Source organism: Giraffa tippelskirchi, chromosome 12 (assembly GCF_054371585.1).
Source record: "Giraffa tippelskirchi isolate mGirTip1 chromosome 12, T2T-mGirTip1v1.2.pri, whole genome shotgun sequence".
NCBI classification, from domain to species: Eukaryota; Metazoa; Chordata; class Mammalia; order Artiodactyla; family Giraffidae; genus Giraffa; species Giraffa tippelskirchi.
In genome coordinates, this window is record NC_137286.1 from 99,537,736 (window position 1) to 99,557,157 (window position 19,422).

At 41.9% G+C, this 19,422-nt stretch overlaps 1 protein-coding gene across 7 annotated transcripts in view; it reads left to right on the forward strand.

The window, feature by feature from the left end:
• Positions 1-19,422, forward strand: part of N4BP2L1 (NEDD4 binding protein 2 like 1) — a 30,506-nt gene that overhangs the window by 3,499 nt on the left and 7,585 nt on the right. For 5 of the 7 annotated variants that reach the window (XM_081549236.1, XM_081549239.1, XM_081549240.1 and 2 more), the window contains exon 1: positions 4,343-4,571. In XM_081549236.1, the coding sequence (XP_081405362.1) occupies positions 4,390-4,571 (182 nt within the window). In that variant the 5' untranslated portion in view covers positions 4,343-4,389. Of the gene's footprint in view, positions 1-4,342; positions 4,572-6,364; positions 6,548-10,083; positions 10,185-19,422 lie in introns of those variants that run through there. The other 2 variants (XM_081549243.1, XM_081549237.1) reach the window with 2 other exon arrangements.

Here is a 19,422-nt window from a genome sequence, read left to right on the forward strand (position 1 = left end):
GTATTAGGGTTGAAACACAGATGGCTGCAGAGGAGACTCTGGCATCTGGCAAATCTTTGCTTTCTTAGGGCCCTTCAGTAGCAACATTTATGGATTTCTAATGAATACACCACTATGGCTTTTCATAAGGGTAATAGTATAAATATTTAACAGTGAATGTGGCATGGCTAATGACCAATTCTGAGACTCTGTGCTGAATTAAAGCATATCAGCTATCCACCCAGGCTTGTACTTAGGGTTCAGGATGCCCCCAGCTTTCTACAGCTGCTGCCTTTATTACCTTGCCCTAATTTCCAGAATGGAGCTTTAGGAAAATGGGCTGGGACTACTTTCCCCACCTCCCAGGCTTCCTTTTCAAATCTTACACTCCTCAAGTGTCCCTATGCACAGTGGCCAATACTTGGTGCTGCAGAAACAGATTATGGTTATCGCCTTGGGAGAGGAGTATGACCTCAAATAGAGAGAGGGATGGGATGTAGGAGGCAGAGGTAATGTGAAGTTAGAATGAGAAACGTCGGTCTTATCCAGAGGACATTTCTGTGTTGGCAGACTTATCCCAGGCCACCGAGTCCTGAGCATCTCCCCTGTTGATTCAGCCCAGCAGACACTCTGCATGACTGCCCTCCCTTTGTCCCCCTTCCCTAACCTCTTCCAGCTACCTGTATCCTTCATCCAGCCTCTAGGGGAAGGATGAGGGAAGAGCCGGGAGGGAGGAGTTTTAAGTAGAGAGGTGCTACCTCTGAATGGCCAAATAGTGCGGTGCAGACTGTGGTGGCAGGTGAAAGCTGGAGGTGCTAGAGCGTCGAGGGGTCCCCCAGAGAAACAACAGCTAAGCGGGCACAGATGGATGCTTTCCTATTCTTTCAGTTCATGTCATATATACATATATATGTGTGTGTGTGTGTAACAAGGTAAAAATGTATATAAGACATATTTTTGAGTAAAAGATCAAAACTTTTGGTAGGGAAATCAGATAAAAGCTTTTGAAAGGGGAAGAAAGGACATAGAATGAGAATTGAGAAGCTGCTACCTCTGTATTTTAAATGGTTCTACTCTGTTACAGGGTCTTTGGTTACACTGCTTTGGAAGCTTCATCTTGGTTTCAGACTTTCTGCCATATGGCATCTCCAGGGGAGAAACATGGGGCTGATTTAAGCATTCCGAATTGTGGAGTATTTGGAACTGTAGGTTCAAGGGTTAAATTAATGGTTTCCATGAGCTCTTCCTGTGTACCCCCTTGTTTTTCCACATCTTGTTAAACAGTAACAATTAGAGAAAGATTTGAATGTTTCTTTGCTTCCCAAAAACTACTTCTAAGATTATTTTCTTTACCTCATCATAGTAATGGTTTGTAGGACAGCAAAGTGAGATTGTGCTGGTCATCACATTCTAGAGAAATGGAATAGAACTTTAGAGCTGAAAAACCTGGTTGGATGAACTGAGGGCATGAAGGAGTGTTAGTCACAGGGATCCTCTGACCCAGGGTAGCCCTCCTCTCTGGAGGCTGCCACCTCGTTAGGGCCAGTGAGGATCTGACCGTAGACATTATCTGAGAGTACTGTGGCCCTCAGAACTGCTGATGTGGTCACTGACTGTGTTTACATTACTCCTCAGTTGAAGTTGTCCCTATCTTTGTTCAGTCTTAATCTTTAGTAAAGCCCATGCTCAGACTTATTTACCGAGAAGGCAGTTCAGGTCCATATATAATTATTAAGAACCTCTGAATGTCAGACGCTATGTTAGCTCTTGGGGTGACAAGGGTGACACTGTCTTTGCCTTTGAACTTAGTCTAGTGGGAAGAAACAGATACACAAACAGCTTTAAACAAACTATGGTTCTGAGGAATAAATTGGGGAAAACAGAGCCTATTGACTAGTTAAATCTGAGAGCTAAGAGAAAGGAGAAGTGTCTAGGGTCACTTTCAGATACTGCCAGCCATTTTCTCCTCCTTCAGCTCTCCCTCCCTGGGGCTTCACATACTCTCTTAGAGTTCTGTCTGTCCCTTGTACTTTCTTTCAACAGATCCACTTTGGGGGTGGGGGCACAGTCCTTAAGTGTGATCCCTGAGCCCCGTCTTCAACTGTCTGCTCTATTCTCCATCTTCTCACAGGGCAGGAATTTCCAAAGCTCTTGCCTCCAGCTCAAGACCTCTCTTCTAACAGCACACTCACATTTCCCGGCACCCACTTCATTGTTCCAGCTATCACCCACACTGCAGTTTCAGTGTGCCCAAACTTCTGGTCCCTAAAGCTGTGTGTCCTCCTGCTGCCCTATCCATGCTGCCTGGGACACCCTCTACAGAAGGAAATAGAAATGGACAGAAGTCTCACGCAACACTGTCCAATAGAAATATGTCAGCCACATACATAATTCAGACTTTTCTACTAGCCACATTAAAAAAGAAACAGATGAAATTAATTTTAATAATTATTAACCTAATGTACTCACCATACTATCATTTCAACATGAGTATAAAAGTTATTGAGATATTTTAATTCAGTATGTATTTTAATCTCATTTGAAAGTGAAAAGTGAAAGTTGCTCAGTTGTGTCCAGCTCTTTGCGACCTCATAGATTATACAGGCCAGAATACTGAAGTGCATCCAGTAAGCTGTTCCCTTCTCCAGGGGATCTTCCCAACCCAGGGATGGAATCCAGGTCTCCTGCATTGCAGGCGGATTCTTTACCAGCTGAGCCACCAAGGGAGCCCAAGAATGCTGGAGTGGGTGGCCTATCCATTCTCCAGAGGATCTTCCCAACCCAGGAATTGAACTGGGGGGTCTCCTGCATTGCAGGCGGATTCTTTACCCGCTGAGCTACCAGGGAAGCCCCAATCTCACTTGGAACAGTCATATTTCATGTGTGGCTTGTGACTCCTGTATCAGAGAACACAAGTCTAGAATGGAAAAGGTAGTATTTGAGGCTGGGCAAAAAGTTCTTGTAAGAAGTATACTAGGATACATAGAAGTATGATAGGAGACATACATGATAAGCATCACTATTTTTATGATTCATCTATAGTCTCTGTTCCTTATGGTTTTCCCCTAATATTTAGAGCAGCTTTTGAAATTTCAGCGTTTCTCAGCAGTGGTGAAAATCCTTGCTCCGATGCTGGGAAGGAATATGTCAAGAGTAGCTCACCTCCCTGTCTGCCCCTGCCCCTCCCTAGTAGAACCCCAAGAGGAAGGTGAAATTCTGAGCATAGAGCCCCTCCCTACTTGGAGAGTGCCTTCCAGAGCTCATTGTGCAATCCCTGGGTTTTGTTTTAGAAGTAAATTGCTTTTCGTCACAGTTCCTTTACAAAATTTTCATACCTTAGCTGCCAGAAACAAAATGGATTTGCTTTACATGGTTATTACAGCCGAAGCCACCATATATCCGGGATTTTTCCAGGATGGTGTTAATTTTCAATATTGTCTCTTTCAGTGAACGCTTCTTGGATTTTAGTTCAGAAAATAGGATCTTTCTATCACACTCTTGAGTGTGAACTATTGGAAAGTACTGTGGTGATCAACCAACTAGCGCTCACCAGTTCCTGGAACTTAGAACTGAATTCTGGATGCTTCTCTCTAGTGTCAGTAGACTGCTCCTTTCCCTGGGGAGCTGAAATAGTTTCTGGGGAGACCACGTCTTTTCAGGCAACAAAGCATGTACCTGGGCAGTAACCCTTCTTTCTCAGGAGGGCTAGTTTATACTACTGTTCATAAATCTGAGTTTTAAGGGGTGCCTTGTTTTGAAGAAGAGATTTCTAAAGTTATGTAGAATCAACAAAGCTTTCTAAGAATATTTTTGGCAGGCTGATGAAGAATTTTTTTTTTTTTTTTTTTTTTTAAAGGGGGAATTATACAGGTCCTGGGAGAGTGGCATTAGCCATTGGGACACTAGCCAGATATTGGTGCTCACAAACTGGGGGAGACGATGGTTTTTACTGTTACTGTTCAAAATGCTGTTCACGTTCTCTTTTCATCAACTAAAATTATTTCACTTTCAAGGCCTAGTGGGCGGTGGGATGGGGTAGGGCTTTTGCAGAAGACCTGCCTTCCACGCGGGCGGCCCGGGGAAGTGTCCAGTGTCCCGTTCGGTGGGCCCAGGGCGACGGACGCAGGGAGGCACGGGCTGGGCTGGAGCTGAGGGTGGGCGGTGGGAGGGGAGTGGAGGTCGGTCACCGAGGTTTTCCCGGCTGTCAGTCTCCCAGCGTCCCCGGTTTTCCAGGTAGGGACGACCCCTCCTACGCAGCGCGGGTTCGGGAGGGTGGGAAGGAGGGGCTGGGCTGCGAGCGCCCGCCCCTCCATCTATCACATGGCCGGAGAGCCACAAAAACAACAGCTTTGGCCAAGACCGTGACTTCAGGAAAGGGAACGAAGGGCTCTCGCCGCCAGCCCCCACCCCATGGAGGAGAGTTTTCTTGAATCCTTTGGGAGGCTGAGCCTCCGGCAGCAGCAGCCGCCACCGCCGCCTCGGCCGTCAGCCCCGCCGCCCCCGCGTGGGACTCCTCCGCGCCGCCACAGCTTTCGGAAACACCTCTACCTCCTGCGAGGCCTCCCGGGCTCGGGGAAAACTACACTGGCCAGGTAATGATGCGCCGCGCGCCAAGCCCCCGCCGGGCTCCGGTCCAGCCCGCGCCTACCGAGGGGAAGCCGGGCCACCCGGTGCCGGCCGGGCCGCGGGCCTGAGACGCGGCGGCCCGTGCCGCGGGTTCCCAGGCTGCGCCCTCGCGGGAGGACGGTGGTCGGCACCGCGCCTGGCGCAAGCTTCCATGGCACCGGCCCCTGCGCGGCCACCCGCCAGCCGGGCTGGACGCCTTCATCCCCAGCCTTGCAGCCCGGGGTCGGGGGCCCAAGGGCAGCTCTCTTCGGGAAAGCCCGATGGCGACTGCAGAGGAGACCGCCGGGCCGCCCGCTGGCGCGCAGGCACCCGCCACAGTGCGTCAAACAGGCGTTTTAAACCCGAGCGGAGACGCTGGGGGCCGGGGGCCGGGGGTCGGGGCCGGGCCAGGGCGCGCGCGGTCGCGTAGAGTATCTGGCGGGTAGAGGCAGCCCCGCGTGTGCTTTGGCGACTGCGAAGGCACACAGGTGCCCCGGGGAGGGGGTCGCGTGGCCTCGCAGGCCGTCACCGACACAGCCTTTCAACTGTGCCCAAGGCGCCCAAATTAGTTTACCCGCGAATTGCGTCAGCGGCCCCCGTATCGGGTCAGCGTGAATGACATGGGCTTGTTGCCTTGGCCACCTTGCTAGGCCTGCCGCTCCAGCCTCAACTCCCACCACTCTGCAGCGTTGAACTGTTTCTCTCCTTGGCTTTGCTGACGCTGGCCCGCCTGCCTGGTTTGCCTTTGCCTGGCTTGCCCTCCGCTGCCCTTTCCCTAACTGATTCCAACAGCGCTTTAAGACTCAAGTCTGATTTCCTCATACTCTGGGCTCCTCCACTTCCTGTTTACACCTCTGCTGCTGTGCTCAGTTTTGCACATGGTTTTGTTTATCCTGTAAGTTTCTTGAAGGTAGGGGCCATATCTTATCCTGCAAAAGCACAGTGTCTGGCAGTAGAATGTGTTCAGTAGAAGTGGTCCCTGGCCCTCAAAGAGCTTTCCATTTCACCAGAGACATAAGGCTCTGTAGAATCATGGGGGCTGGCCGTGGAACTGTGGAACCTTAGAAGAAGAATCCAGGTGGCAGCGTACAATCAGAAGCGGATTTGAATGGTACACAAAGAACGTGGGAGGAAGGGCTGGGTCCTTTAGGGTCAGGGAAAGATGACAGCCCTGGGGATGTGCTGCTAGTTTTAATTAGGATTCCTGGCTGATTTGCCTTTAGCAGAACCTTAGTGCTACATTTTCACAGATTCAAGGGACAAGTGACTTCCAAATGGCCATTGGTACCCTTTTCTAAGAACCACACACATTTGAATAGGTCTTCGCTGTCTGAGTGGAGAGTGGGGAAACCTTCCTGGAACCTGGCAGAACTTGGTTATTTTATATTACAGTCATGGTGGGTACATCTGTTACCAACCAAATGCCTCCTGCAGTCAAACCCTGTTCAGTTCTACTTTGGCCTTGCTGATCTGTGGCCTCTCACACACTGTGTCCAAGAAGGGAATAAACGTCTGGCCAAACGTCTTTGGCCAGATTTTGTTTAGAGCTATCCAGAGGGGAGTAATACGGTGAGTGCAGGGTGCACAGAGTTGAACAGCAGAAGCGGTGGGTTTTGGGCCTCACTTTCTTCATCTCCAAAGCTAGTGGGTTGGCCTGGTTGATCTTAAGGTCCCTTCTGGCTCTAACATCTACACTTTTAAGATTTTAATTCCTGGTTGACATTTGGCTAAACGGAAGACACCAGATAAAAGACCAGCTTATTAAAGAACATCTCTCTAGGGATCGCTGCCATGAGCACTGGCCTGGAAGTCTCAAGATTGTGCCTTTAGATCCTCATTGTCACAAGACAGCTGGTGACTTTGGACAGTCACCTAGCTTTTCTTTACTTTCCTTATAAGTGAATAGTAAGACAGAGATTAGGTTAGATGATTTACTGAAAATCTTTCTAGCTCTTAATTTCTAATTGTAAGACTTAAAAGTGTTTTGCTAATAATGGCTAGGTAAAGAGCTCTGAACTTTGAGTCAATTTATGGCTTTTCTTTTTTTTTGGCCGCATCCAGTGGTTCATGGGATCTTAGTTCCTGGAACAGGGATCGGGCCTGTGCCTCTGCATTGGAAGTGCAGAATCTTAACTACTGGACCACTAGGGAAGTCCTAATTTATGGCTTCAAACCCAAGGTCTGCCATGAAATAGCTATGATTTCAACTCCTCAGTTTCCTTCCCTGTTAAACAGGGAAATCTGCTCCGTCTACTTCAGAGGACTCCTGTGAGGATTACAACTGTGTGAGAGAACTTGTTAAACCTTAAACCACTGTATACATTTTAAGAGGCATTCATTTCTGCTGAAGATGTTGACCAGCTGAGATCATCTTCATGGTGTTCCTGGGGAGAAGCCTGACTCTGAAGTGAAGGAGGCAGCTGGGAGCTGATGTTGTGAGTTCTCTTGATAGGCTGGACATGGGCAATTCTGAGAACACAGAACTTTTCCCCTGCTTTGGGGTGGGTTGTGCATTTACATGGAAATCAGGAGAGCAGGCAAGGATACAAGCCACAGCTCAGCAAGGAGAGAGGCCTGCAGTGAGGATGCGGGAAGTCACAGGCCATTTGTGGGGAGAGAAGGAGAACTGCAAATTGTTTTAAAAAAATACACGTAGGTGAGAAAGTAGTAAAAACTGTAAGGCTGTCTTATGTATTGTTGGATTCTGGGAAATTCATGTTTTCATTATTCTATGTATGTTCCAAATTTTCTATAATGAGCATGTATTTCTTGAATCAGAAAAATAAAACTTAAAAAAAAATTGGAGGAGATCCGTTTTTACAAATGCGGGTTCATCTTTTTTTCTACTTTCATTTCTCATTTGATTAAAAAAATAAAAATGCTTTTGAAATTAGGCTCTGTCTGGTCTCCCAAATCAATGTTAGATTTCTGTGCTTTTCATCTGTATGTTTTCACACTTTGCAGGGACTGGAATGTGGAAAACATCTATTTAAATTCTTTGGGCATGTTAAAAAACAGTTGAAATTTTTATCTGCCTTAAAATTTTTAAGTACATGAGAGTACTAAAAAATTAGCTTCCCTGCTATATGTGTTTTATCACCTCTATTACACTTAAAAAGCATTTCAAAAATAGGTTATTGTCATTGGCCTGTAAACTCTACTTACAGGAATTCATCCTGAGGCAATAACTGGACAAGTGCATGAGATTAGGGGGATGTTCAGCACAGAGTTTTGATGTCCTAGAAGAAAATGTGAGCCAACTTAAGTGTACAAAAATCAGGATTGGCTTGTAAGTCACATGTCATTAATGAAAACATAGATGTACGTTTGACATCTATTTTCTAATATACACAAAAATTCCATTTTCTGTTTTAAGAAATGTGTAAAAAGATAGGTATTTATAATTGTTGATTTTTAGGCAATGGATAGAATACAGACTTTTGCCCCTGACTTTCTCATTTTTTCCATAACAAGTACATTATTGTTTGTAAACTTTTTAAAGGTGAAAATAACTTTTTAAGTTAGCTGAAAGTAGTTTTATTCAATAACTTGCCTCTATAGACATAGGTTGTATGATGAAGCATTTATTAAATAACCAAGTAAATAAGTAAGTTTTTATATAAAGGGCTCCCTAGGGTTATTCGTGGCTTGGACATACCAGAAAGTTTTTTTTTAATCTGTAAGGAGACTGATTTTAATTACTCAGGGCTATTAATTGTTTAATTATGAACTATTTTATTACATTTTATTAGCCTACGAACTAGTATAGATCATTTGATTGAACACCTCAGGTTCTTTTTCATTAAAATGAAGCTAATATTCCTTTAGTTAGTTTATTGTGAGGATTTAAGGTACTGTGGTAAACAATGATCCTGTGATTATGAATGTGAAAGCACTGTAGAATGTGTGGGCTACGTAAATACCAACTATTGTTAATTATTCACTAGTCAATGATAGCAGTATTTACTAAGTACTGATAAGACTATTAATACCTCAGATGGTAAAGAATCTACTGGAAATGCGACCTGGGTTCAATCTAGGGTTGGGAAGATCCCCTGGAGGAGGGCTTGGCAGCCCACTCCAGTATTCTTGCCTGGTGAATCCCCAAGGACAGAGGAGCCTGGTGGGCTACAGTCCATGGTGTCTCAAAGAATTGGACATGACTAAGTGACTAAGCACAGTAAGGTATATATAATATAAGGTTGAGAGAGGGAGCCTACACAAGACTAACAAATGGAAGATAGTAACCAGCACACCACTGTGGGTAAGTAAAGTCTCATGGGAAATAGCCTCTTCTGTGCTGGTGGTGGTCAGGGCCAGTGGAGCCACTGAGAATGGTTATTAGGAAGATAGGATAATTAGGGAAGAGCTAGTCTCCTCCATGTGGAGGTGGTTCTCAAGCTGGCCTTGAAGACCGGGAGGATGTCTGAAGACCAGAAAGCCAAGGAAAAGGGTTAGCATCATACATAAGAAGATGGAGATGGGAAAGACCTGAGTGTTCTAGGCTCACGAGGGTCAGGGCTTGATTGCAGTGAATTGTTCATATTGAGTGTGTTGGTTAGGTAACCCCAGGCCCAGACCATGGAGAATGTTAAAAAGCTGGATAAAAAAGTATAGGGTTGAGAGAAGAAATAGAATTCCAATTCCAAGACCCCTTTACCCTCAGCAGGTGATCCAGAACTATTTGTTTCCACAGCAGAACTGATACATACTCATTTGGATCTGCACCTGTTCTTTCCTCTGACTTCAGTGAAAACATCTGTGGACTTCTGTTTACTTCTGTGCTTTCTTCTCTGTGTGTGTGTGTGTGTGTGTGTATGTGTAATGTCCCCCCTTTGAGGACATTTTAACCGTTTTTAAGTGTCCGATTCAGTGCTATTAATTACGTGATATGCTGTCATCACCACTGTCTTTTATAAAAAATTTTTATCACCACAAACAGAAACTCTGTACCCATTAACCAATGCCTCTCCCCTCCCCTCAGCTCCTGGTAACCTACCTCTGATCTGTTTTCTGTCTCTGTATTTGACTACTCTAGATACCTTATGAAAGGAGAATCATATGGTATTTGTCCTTTTGTGTATGGCTTATTTCACTTAGCTTAATGTTTTCAGGGTTCATCTATGTTATAGCATGTGTCAGAATCTCATTACTTTGTGACTGAATAATATTGCCTTAGATGAATATATGACTAAAATGTCCTTTTGAAATGGCAATAGTTTATCTTTTTTTTTCTTTTTAATAGCCTTGTTTGAAAAATTAAAAGTTCTCAACCTTAAGTCAGTTCCTGCATTTTTTTTTTTTTTAATCTTTAAGTATAAGTCAAAGCAAAGCCTGGGGACCTTGCTTTAGGACACACATCCTTTGCAATATGCTAGTTTGTTTTGGCACCATCAAAAACGGTTTGTGATATGGATTCAGTAGGCTCAAAGGATGTTCACTGACAGCTGTCTTTTCTCCTTATTCATGTGTCTGGACGACTTGGAATTTTCCATCAAGAGAAATACGTTTTCATTATTTCTTGGCACCAGAGCTGTCCAAGGAGGTGAAAGGATGCTGTCCTGATGTGATGCAATGATAGAACAGAGATGGGGACAAAGGTACACTTTAAAGCCAAATGCAGTTTAAAAAAAATATGAGAAGCAGTGGGAAGAGGGGATTAGTTAGGTTAACTAAGTAGTGAGTAATTAGACCCCAGAGCATACTCGCTCCACAGTGCTCTGGACCATGGTGTTTTTAATTATGAGGCTAGGGCTCTCATAAGTAAAAGCAAGGTCAAAATAGAGAGTTTGTAGTATTCCAGGTCTGTGTGTATGAAAATTAGAGCATCAGGCAGGTGACATCTCAGATTTTTAGCCACTCAGGTCTACTTGGAGAAGCTACTTTTTATATTTTTATTGATTTTTTTCCTAAGGTGGTTCCTGAATCTCCTCTTCCCAATGCTGAGAGTCCTTTCAGTGCCTCTCTCTGAAGGTTGGGAAGAAAGAGGACTATATATGCTACCTGTGTTCATGGAGAGTAAGAACACACAGTGCAGTGTCTATGTTCACAGTCATTTACTAGAAAGGTAACAAAGGAGAATCACCACCACTATAGTCCTTGAGCTATTGGGGTATGGGAAGAAGATCCTACTGAATTGGGGCAATGTAATGTTGCAGGTGTGGTTATGATTAGAGAAGCAGTAGAAACAGAAAGAAATGAAAGGGGAAGAATATTTTCATAGGAAAATCTCAGGAAATGATCAGGAAGTTCCCACAGAGTTCATCTAGTCCAAGCCAAAGACACTAAACTCTAAGAAGTTATATGTCTTTTTAAAAAATTTTATCGAAGTATGGTTGATTTACAATGTTGTCTTAAATTTTTTTGTACAGCAAAGTGACTCATATATATATATATGTATATATTCTTTTTCACATTATTTTCCATTATGGTTTGTCACAGAATATTGAATATAGTTCTCTGTGTAGGACCTTGTTGTTTATCCATCCTACACATAATTGCCTCTGCCAGTTTCAAACTCCCATTCCTTCCCTCCCCTCCCCCTTCCCCTTTGGCAACCACAAGTCTGTTCTCTGTATCTGTGAATCTGTTTTTTTTCCATAGGTTATGTTGATTTGTACTGTATTTTAGATTCCACATATAAATGATATCATTTGGTATTTGTCTTTCTCTTTCTGACTTACTTTGTTTAGTATGATAATCTTTAGGTCTGTCCGTATTGCTGCGAATGGCATTATTTCAAGAAGTTATATATCTTGATCAAGGTCATGGGATAAATTCTCCTTATTTCTAATCCGACCTTTTTCTTCTGCACCAAAGGAAGAGGTTAGTGAGAGTGACCTGATCAAAGTGTAATGAGGTTGATTTCAATCTGTTGTGTAATGAAAAAAACTCATCAAGACCCTATCAAAAGAGCTTAGTTTGTCTGTATTTCAACTGTCCGGGTAAAGAACCCACATGTTATGTGATTCCTTCTCTTTGTAGCATGGCTGAGCAAAGCGTTAAACACAGGAGAAACCTGTGGCATTGCTGAATTCTCTGCAAGGTTGCTGTTCATATGCGAGACACTGGAAGGAATTTCTGCTGGAAACTGCAGTGAAGCCACTCGGGCACATGAGGGCTAACTGGGAGTCTGGTTTGGGATCTCATAAACATGCCCTGCTTTGGAGGTGTGAGGGCGAGAGTGAGCAGTAGGATGGCCTGGGAACTATTCACTGGAGTGCCTCTAGCCCCTGTGGCTTGGCGGCGTCCATAAAGCTGGTGATGGCCGAGCTCCATCTGCCTAAGGGCAAGGCTCAGCCTTGGCGTTGCAGTTGGCAGCACCAAGAGGATCAGCCACACCAGGCCCAAGATTTTTACAACTATGGCTCCCTCCCCATTCTCAGGTTGCTGAGTTGCTGAACCTGTTTCCTGCCTCCCATCTTAAAGTCATTGAGGAGGATTCCAATAACATCTAGAGGAAGTGCTGCAGTCTAGGAGGAATCCTCTTTCCCAGTCTATTTTGGGGATAAACCTGAGGTTTTGGTAAAATGCTCAACAAATAAAGAGTAAATAGAAATTCTCACAGATTCTTTTCACTCTATGCAAAGTTTACATAATTAAGGCAACAGAACCTGATATTTAAGAACCACTCATACACTTACCAAATATCTATTATGTCTCATGTAGAATAGAGCATTGAACAAAAAAAGACAAAAATCCCTGCCTTCATGGAACATATATTCTGTCAAAAATTTTTTTTTTTTCTGAAAGAAAGAAGGAAATTTTAAAAAAACACCTGCTCTACTCTTTCAAAAAAACTAAAATGTTTCCATTTCTATTCCACTTGAGGATATGCCCTCAGGAGATGTTCTACATATTCACAAGGAGATTGGCACAGTGATGTTCACTGAAAATTTTGTTTATGGTACAGAAAATTGCAGGCAACCTCAGTGTCACTAGAGAAAGAAGATAACTGTGGCTTATTTTATAGCACTCAGTTACAGCGGTTTAGTGTAAAGCTCTGAGGCCAGAAGCCTGGGTTTTAATCCATGTGTGCCACTCACTTGTCTTTTTTTTTTCCCCAGCTTTATTGAGGTGTAACTGACACATTATGTAAGTTTAACGTGTATAGTGTGTTGATTTGATACCTTTCTGTGTTGAAAAATGGTTACCTCTGTAGTCTTGGCTAACACCTCCATTGTGTCACATAATCACCATTTCTTTTTTGTGATGAGAACATATTAAGAACTATTCAGCAGCTTTCTGGTGCATAATACAGAATTAGCAGTAACCACCATGCTTTGCATTAGATCCCCAGAACTTAGTCATCTTTTACTTGGAAGTTTGTACCCTTTGACCAACATTTCCCACACCCTCAGCCCCTGGTAACCATCAGTATACTCTGTTTCTATGAGTTTGACTTTTTTAGATTCCTCATATAAGTGAAGATATATAGCATTTGTCTTTGTCTGATTTATTTCACTTAACATAATGACCTTAAAGTTCATTGATGTTGTCACAAATGGAAGGATTTCCTTCTTTCTCCTGGCTGAAAAATATCCCATTGCATATATTTACCACATTTATCCATTTGCCCACTGACAAACACTTGTTTTCATATTTTGGCTATTGTGAATAAACATGGGGAGTATACAGATAACTTGAAGATCCTGTTTTCATTTCCTTTGGGTGTAAAGCAGAAGTGGGATTATTGGATCTTATGATAGTTCTATTTTTAATTTGTTGAGAAACCTCCATTCTGTTTTCCGCAGAGGCTGCAATAATTTACTTGCCTTTTAACTGTGCACAAGGGTTTCCTTTTCTCTACATCCTCATCAACACTTTTATTTCTTGTCTTCCTGGTGATAGCCATTCTAACAGGTGTGAGGTGATAGTTCATTGGGATTTTGATTTGCATTCCCTTCATGATTAACACTGTTGAGCACCTTTTTATGTACCTGTGTGCCATTTGTATGTCTTCTTGGGAAAAATGTCTATTCAGATCCTCTGCTCTTATTTTAATTGGATTTTTTTTTTGCTAATGAGTTGTATGAGTTATTTACATATTTTGGTTATTAATCCCTTATCAGATACATGATTTGGAAATATTTTCTTCCATTTGGTCAGTTCAGTTCAGTCGCTCAGTTGTGTCCGATGCTTTGCTACCCCATGGACTGCAGCACGTCAGGCTTCCCTGTCCAACAACCAACTCCTGAGCTTACTCAAACTCATGTCCTTCGAGTCGGTGATGCCATTTGGTAGATTGCCTTTTAATTTTGTTGATTGTTTCCTTTGCTGTGTAGAAGCTTTTCAGTTTGATGTAGCCTTTTTTACTACTTTTTGCTTTTGTGGCTTGTGCTTTTTGATGTAATACCTAAAAACCGATTGCCAAGACGAGTGTCAAGGAGATTTTCCCCTACGCTTCTTCTAGGAGTTTTATGCTTTAGGTCTTACATTTAAGTCTTTAATCCATTTCAGGTTTTTGTGAGTAGCTTGAGATAGGGATCCATTTTCATTCTGTTTTAACCACATAAAAGCTGAAAGTTTGGTGGATTGAGGAGTGAAATATAATAGAACATAGATGAATATTTACATAATCTTGGGTTGGGAAAGACTGTCTTTCTATGAAAGACAGAAAGTAGAACATAAAAGATGAGTTCATATGACTAAGAAAAGTTCTATTAATTGAGACTTGTATGTTAGAGTTCATTATAAACAAAATTAAAAAGAAATTGAGGTACTTAATAAAGATTTTACAAATTCACTTAGCCATAAACCTCCCAATAAGGAGGTTTTATCAACAACCACAGGACATGAAAATGAAAATGCAGTTCACAAAAGAATATCTCTAGATGACTAGCATACATAAGAAAAAATACTTAAACTTGCTGAGAATCAAAGAAGTTGGGGACAAACTAAATACCTGGCCAGAGTATTGGTTAAGTAAATTATGGTTCATCCATATGAATAAAAAATAATGGCTTAATACGACCCAGCAATCCCACTGCTGGGCATACACACCGAGGAAACCAGAATTGAAAGAGACACATGTACCCCAGTGTTCATCACAGCACTCTTTACAATAGCTAGGACATGGAAGCAACCTAGATGTCCACTGGCAGACAAATGGATAAGAAAGCTGCAGTACATATACACAATGGAATATTACTCAGCTGTTAAAAAGAACACATTTGAATCAATTCTAATGAGGTGGATGAAACTGGAGCCTATTATACAGAGTGAAGTAAGTCAGAAAGAATAACACCACTACAGAATATTAACACATATGTATGGAATTTAGAAGGATGGTAACGATGACCCTATATACAAGACAGCAAAAGAGATACAGATATAAAGAACAGACTTTTGGACTCTGTGGGAGAAAGCGAGGGTGGGATGATTTGAGAGAATAGCATTGAAACATGTATATTATCATATGTGAAATAGATCACCAGTCCAGGTTCAATGCATGGGACAGGGTGCTCAGGGCCAGCGCACTGGTATGACCCTGAGGGATAGGATGGGGAGGGAGGTGGGGGGGGTTCAGGATGGGGTACATGTACACCCATGGCTGATTTATGTCAGTGTATGGCAAAACCCACTACAATATTGGTAAGTAATTAGCCTCCAAAAAAATAAAGTAATTTAAAACAAAGAAAAAAATAATGGCATAGAATCATACTTCATGAGGTGGGAAATAGTTGCTGTGGAAATAAATTTGTTGAAAAGAAGTTGATATTCTCTGCATTATGCTTCTGTTTTTATGGAACAAAATATCAGATGAGAAAAAAAATTCTATCTCCTGGAAAGACAATCAAAACATTAGTAATTATTTTTAGGTTGAGGAATATAGGGACCTCTCCTGTTTTGCAGTTTTCTCTTTCAAAATATTTTGCCTTGAATATGTGTTACTTTGCTAATCAGAAAAGAAAAGTAGCATTTTTAAAGCTGGTGTAGACCAAGACACAGGAGCTAGCTTGAGGGGGCACCTGCTGGGCAAATTTGGGACAATTTGAGCATCATAAAGAATGATGATGGTAAGCATAATTAAAAGGGGAAAGGGAAAGAGTGCTCTTCTTTACTAGACAATGCCACCTAGTAAAATACAGAAGAAATTACATGACATAATCAGTATTCTGCTATTCCCAGTGTAATAACTCATTTGGCAGTAATCAGCAATGAATATAAAGCTCATTGAGGGAAAGGTTGTTGGGGAATAGGATGTTACACGGGGCCTCTCGTTACATCAATCCCCCCCTCCACAACATGATGTAGTATCACAAGGGAAGCAATGCTAGCTGATGCCACCTGTTAGCCAAGTGATAAACTTAGCAGGATGGTACAGACGGTCATCACGTGCAGTCAGGTACGCAAACATCACCTCTGTATTTTCCTTCCAAAAATGTTTAATCTGGATCTAATTATGAGGAAATAACCAGGCTAATCCAGAATGTGGAGCATTCTCAAGCCAACTGACTCAGTTCAGTTCAGATCAGTCACTCATTCGTGTCCGACTCTTTGTGACCCCATGAACCGCAGCACACCAGGCCTCCCTGTCCATCACCAACTCCCTGAGTCCACTCAAACCCATGTCCATTGAATCGGTGATGCCATCCGCCATTTCATCCTCTGTCATCCCCTTCTCCTCCTGCCTTCAATCTTTCCCAGCATCAGGGTCTTTTCAGCTCTTTGCATCAGGTGGCCAAATATTGGAGTTTCAGCTTCAACGTAGGTCCTTCCAATGAACACCCAAGACTGATCTCTTTTAGGATGGACTGGTTGGATCTCCTTGCAGTCCAAGGGACTCTCAAGAGTCTTCTCCAACACCACAGTTCAAAAGCATCAATTCTTCTGTGTTCAGCTTTCTTTATAGTCCAACTCTCACATCCATACATGACAACTGGAAAAACCATAGCCTTGACTAGACGGACCTTAGTTGGCAAAGTAATATCTCTGCTTTTTAATATGCTGTCTAGGTTGGTCATAACTTTCCTTCCAAGGAGTAAGCGTCTTTTAATTTCATGGCTACAGTCACCATCTGCATAGATTTTGGAGCCCAGAAAAATAAAGTCAACCACTGTTTCCACTGTTTCCCCATCTATCTGTCATGAAGTGATGGGACTGGATGCCATAATCTTAGTTTTCTGAATGTTAAGCTTTAAACCAACTTTTTCACTCTCCTCTTTCACTTTCATCAAGAGGCTCTTTATTTCTTCTTCACTTTCTGCCATAAGGGTGGTATCATCTGCATATCTGAGGTTATTGATATTTCTCCTGGCAATCTTGATTCCAGCTTGTGCTTCCTCCAGCCCAGCGTATTTTCTCATGATGTACTCTGCATTTAAGTTAAATAAGCAGGGTGACAGTATACAGCCTTGACATACTCCTTTTCCTATTTGGAACCAGTCTGTTGTTCCATGTCCAGTTCGAACTGTTGCTTCCTGACCTGCATACAGCTTTCTCAAGAGGCAGGTCAGGTGGTCTGGTATTCCCATCTCTTTTAGAATTTTCCACAGTTTATTGTGATCCAGACAGTCAAAGGCTTTGGCATAGTCAATAAAGCAGAAATAGATGTTTTTCTGGTACTCCCTTGCTTTTTCGATGATCCATCAGATGTTGGCAATTTGGTCTCTGGTTCCTCTGCCTAGAGTCTTCAAAAAGGGAAAGCAGGGAGGGAGGTTCAAGAGAGAGGGGACAAGTATATACCTATGGCTGATTCATGTTGATGTATGACAGGAACCAACACAATATTGTAAAGCAATTATCCTTCAATTAAAAGTAATTTTTTTTTAAAAAAGGGAAACCAAAGAAGGCATGAGGACAGTTCTAGATTAAGTGACACTAAAGAGACGTTAATAACTAAATGCTGTACTTGAACCTGTGAAGATATTATTGGTACCATGAAGGAAATTTTAAATTAAAAAATCTATTAACATTGGCTATTATAAATAGCCAAGGGCTTCCCTGGTGGCTCAGAGGTAAAGAATCAGCTTGCAATGCAGGAGATCCAGGTTCGATCACTGGCTCAGGAAGATCCCCTGGAGAACGGAATGGCTGCCCACTCCAGTGTTCTTGCCTGGGAAATCCTATGAACAGAGGAGCCTGGTGGGTGACAATCCATGGGGTCGGAAAGAGTTGGACACAACTGAGCAACTGAGCATGCATGCATTATAAATAGCTGTAATATAAAATTGTAATATAAATTAGTATATAATTTATGTATTGTATATATTTATAATATGATTTATAATTCCATTTTTAAGTTGTGATGTGATTATTTAGGACAGTGTTCTTATTTATAGAAGATACTTGATAAAGCATTTAGGAACAAAGTATCATGATGTCTGCAACTTATTTTTAAATGGTACATCAAAAATACACGTGAGAGAAGGAAAATAAATGAAGCAAGACGTTAACAACATTAATAATGGAGGGTAAGGAGTGTTCATAGTATTCTTCCAACTTATTTCTATAGGTTTGAATATTTTCTAAATATAAAAGGTTGTGGGGGGAAAAGTTTAGGTGGAAATAAAAAGGAGAGGGAAAAATATGGAATAAATGAGACTTAAGGGATGTGGGGACCAAATGCAAAGTATGGATCTTGTTTAGCTCTTGATTCAAACAAACCAATTGTAGGGATATATTTGTGAGACAATCAGGGAAATTTGAACACTGAAAAGATATTTGGTGAAATGAAGTATGAAGCAAATGAAGCAAAACTGGCCATATAACGATAATTGTTAAAGCTGGACCATGGTACATGGGGCATGATTATGTTATTCTGTCTATTTTGGATGTTGGAAAATGCCAATAATAAGGGGTACAACTCAAAGTTACATACTAATGTTGGACTTTTGTCAATGAGTGGGTGAGTGATTAATAGATATCTAAATATATTCAAGTGGTTCTCTATTATTAAACAAAAGAATTACACAAAAGAGTGATGTTATGAAATCAAGATTAGAACCTAAGTTACTCTCATAGTAGTAGTCTCAGGTGAGTTTGGGGGGCACTGCAGAGGTGAAAATTATGTGGCTGTAATTGTCTTTTTTTTTCCCTTTTATTTTCATCCTCTCAATTTCCCTAATGTATGAGGCTCCTGACCAGCATAAAGAAAGCTAGAGCTGGGATGTTATGCTCATCACTTCTGAAGCTGATGGAATGGTATTTATTGCTTCCACTGAAATTTAAGACTCTCAGGATTGCCTATTTAATCAGTTCTTCATTTAGTTAGGAGAGCTTTTAAGTCGTGCGTATTCAAAATGTACCATGACTACCAGTGCTGCTTTAACATTCAGGTGAAGGTAAAACAAGTTTTGAAGGAACGATCATTCAGCAAGATCAAAAAGTCCACTCTTTCATCTTCTCCAGTCCTCGAATTGCAGTAGAGTTGTAAAGGTGAAAAACGGTCCTATTTTTGCCTGCCTGTTTGTTAGGAGGACCATATAGGCTATAGTCACATGTGTCTTGGGAAATGATGAGCAGGTGGTTCAGCTCCATAGTGGTCCTGAACAATTTAACTTTTACTCTAAGGCAAAATTTTGCAAACAAGGCGATACTTTCTTTGCTTTGTTTTCTCTTTTGCTTTCTAGAAGGGAATAGAATTCAAATAAAATGTGAATTGAACACATGCCTTAAAAGTTTTTCTTTTTTAATGAAAAATTAGAGTATTAACTTCTAGTAGACAATATAAACTATAAAGAGGACATAAAGCTATGTCTGTGAAAAGAAAAACTCCATTCTGAAAATGATAAAACCAAACCTATAAGTGTCAGACTTAATAGGAAAACAAATGAAGCCAGATTTAGAAGGGATATTTAAGAAGTTTGGAACTAATATCCAGAGTTGCTTAACTTA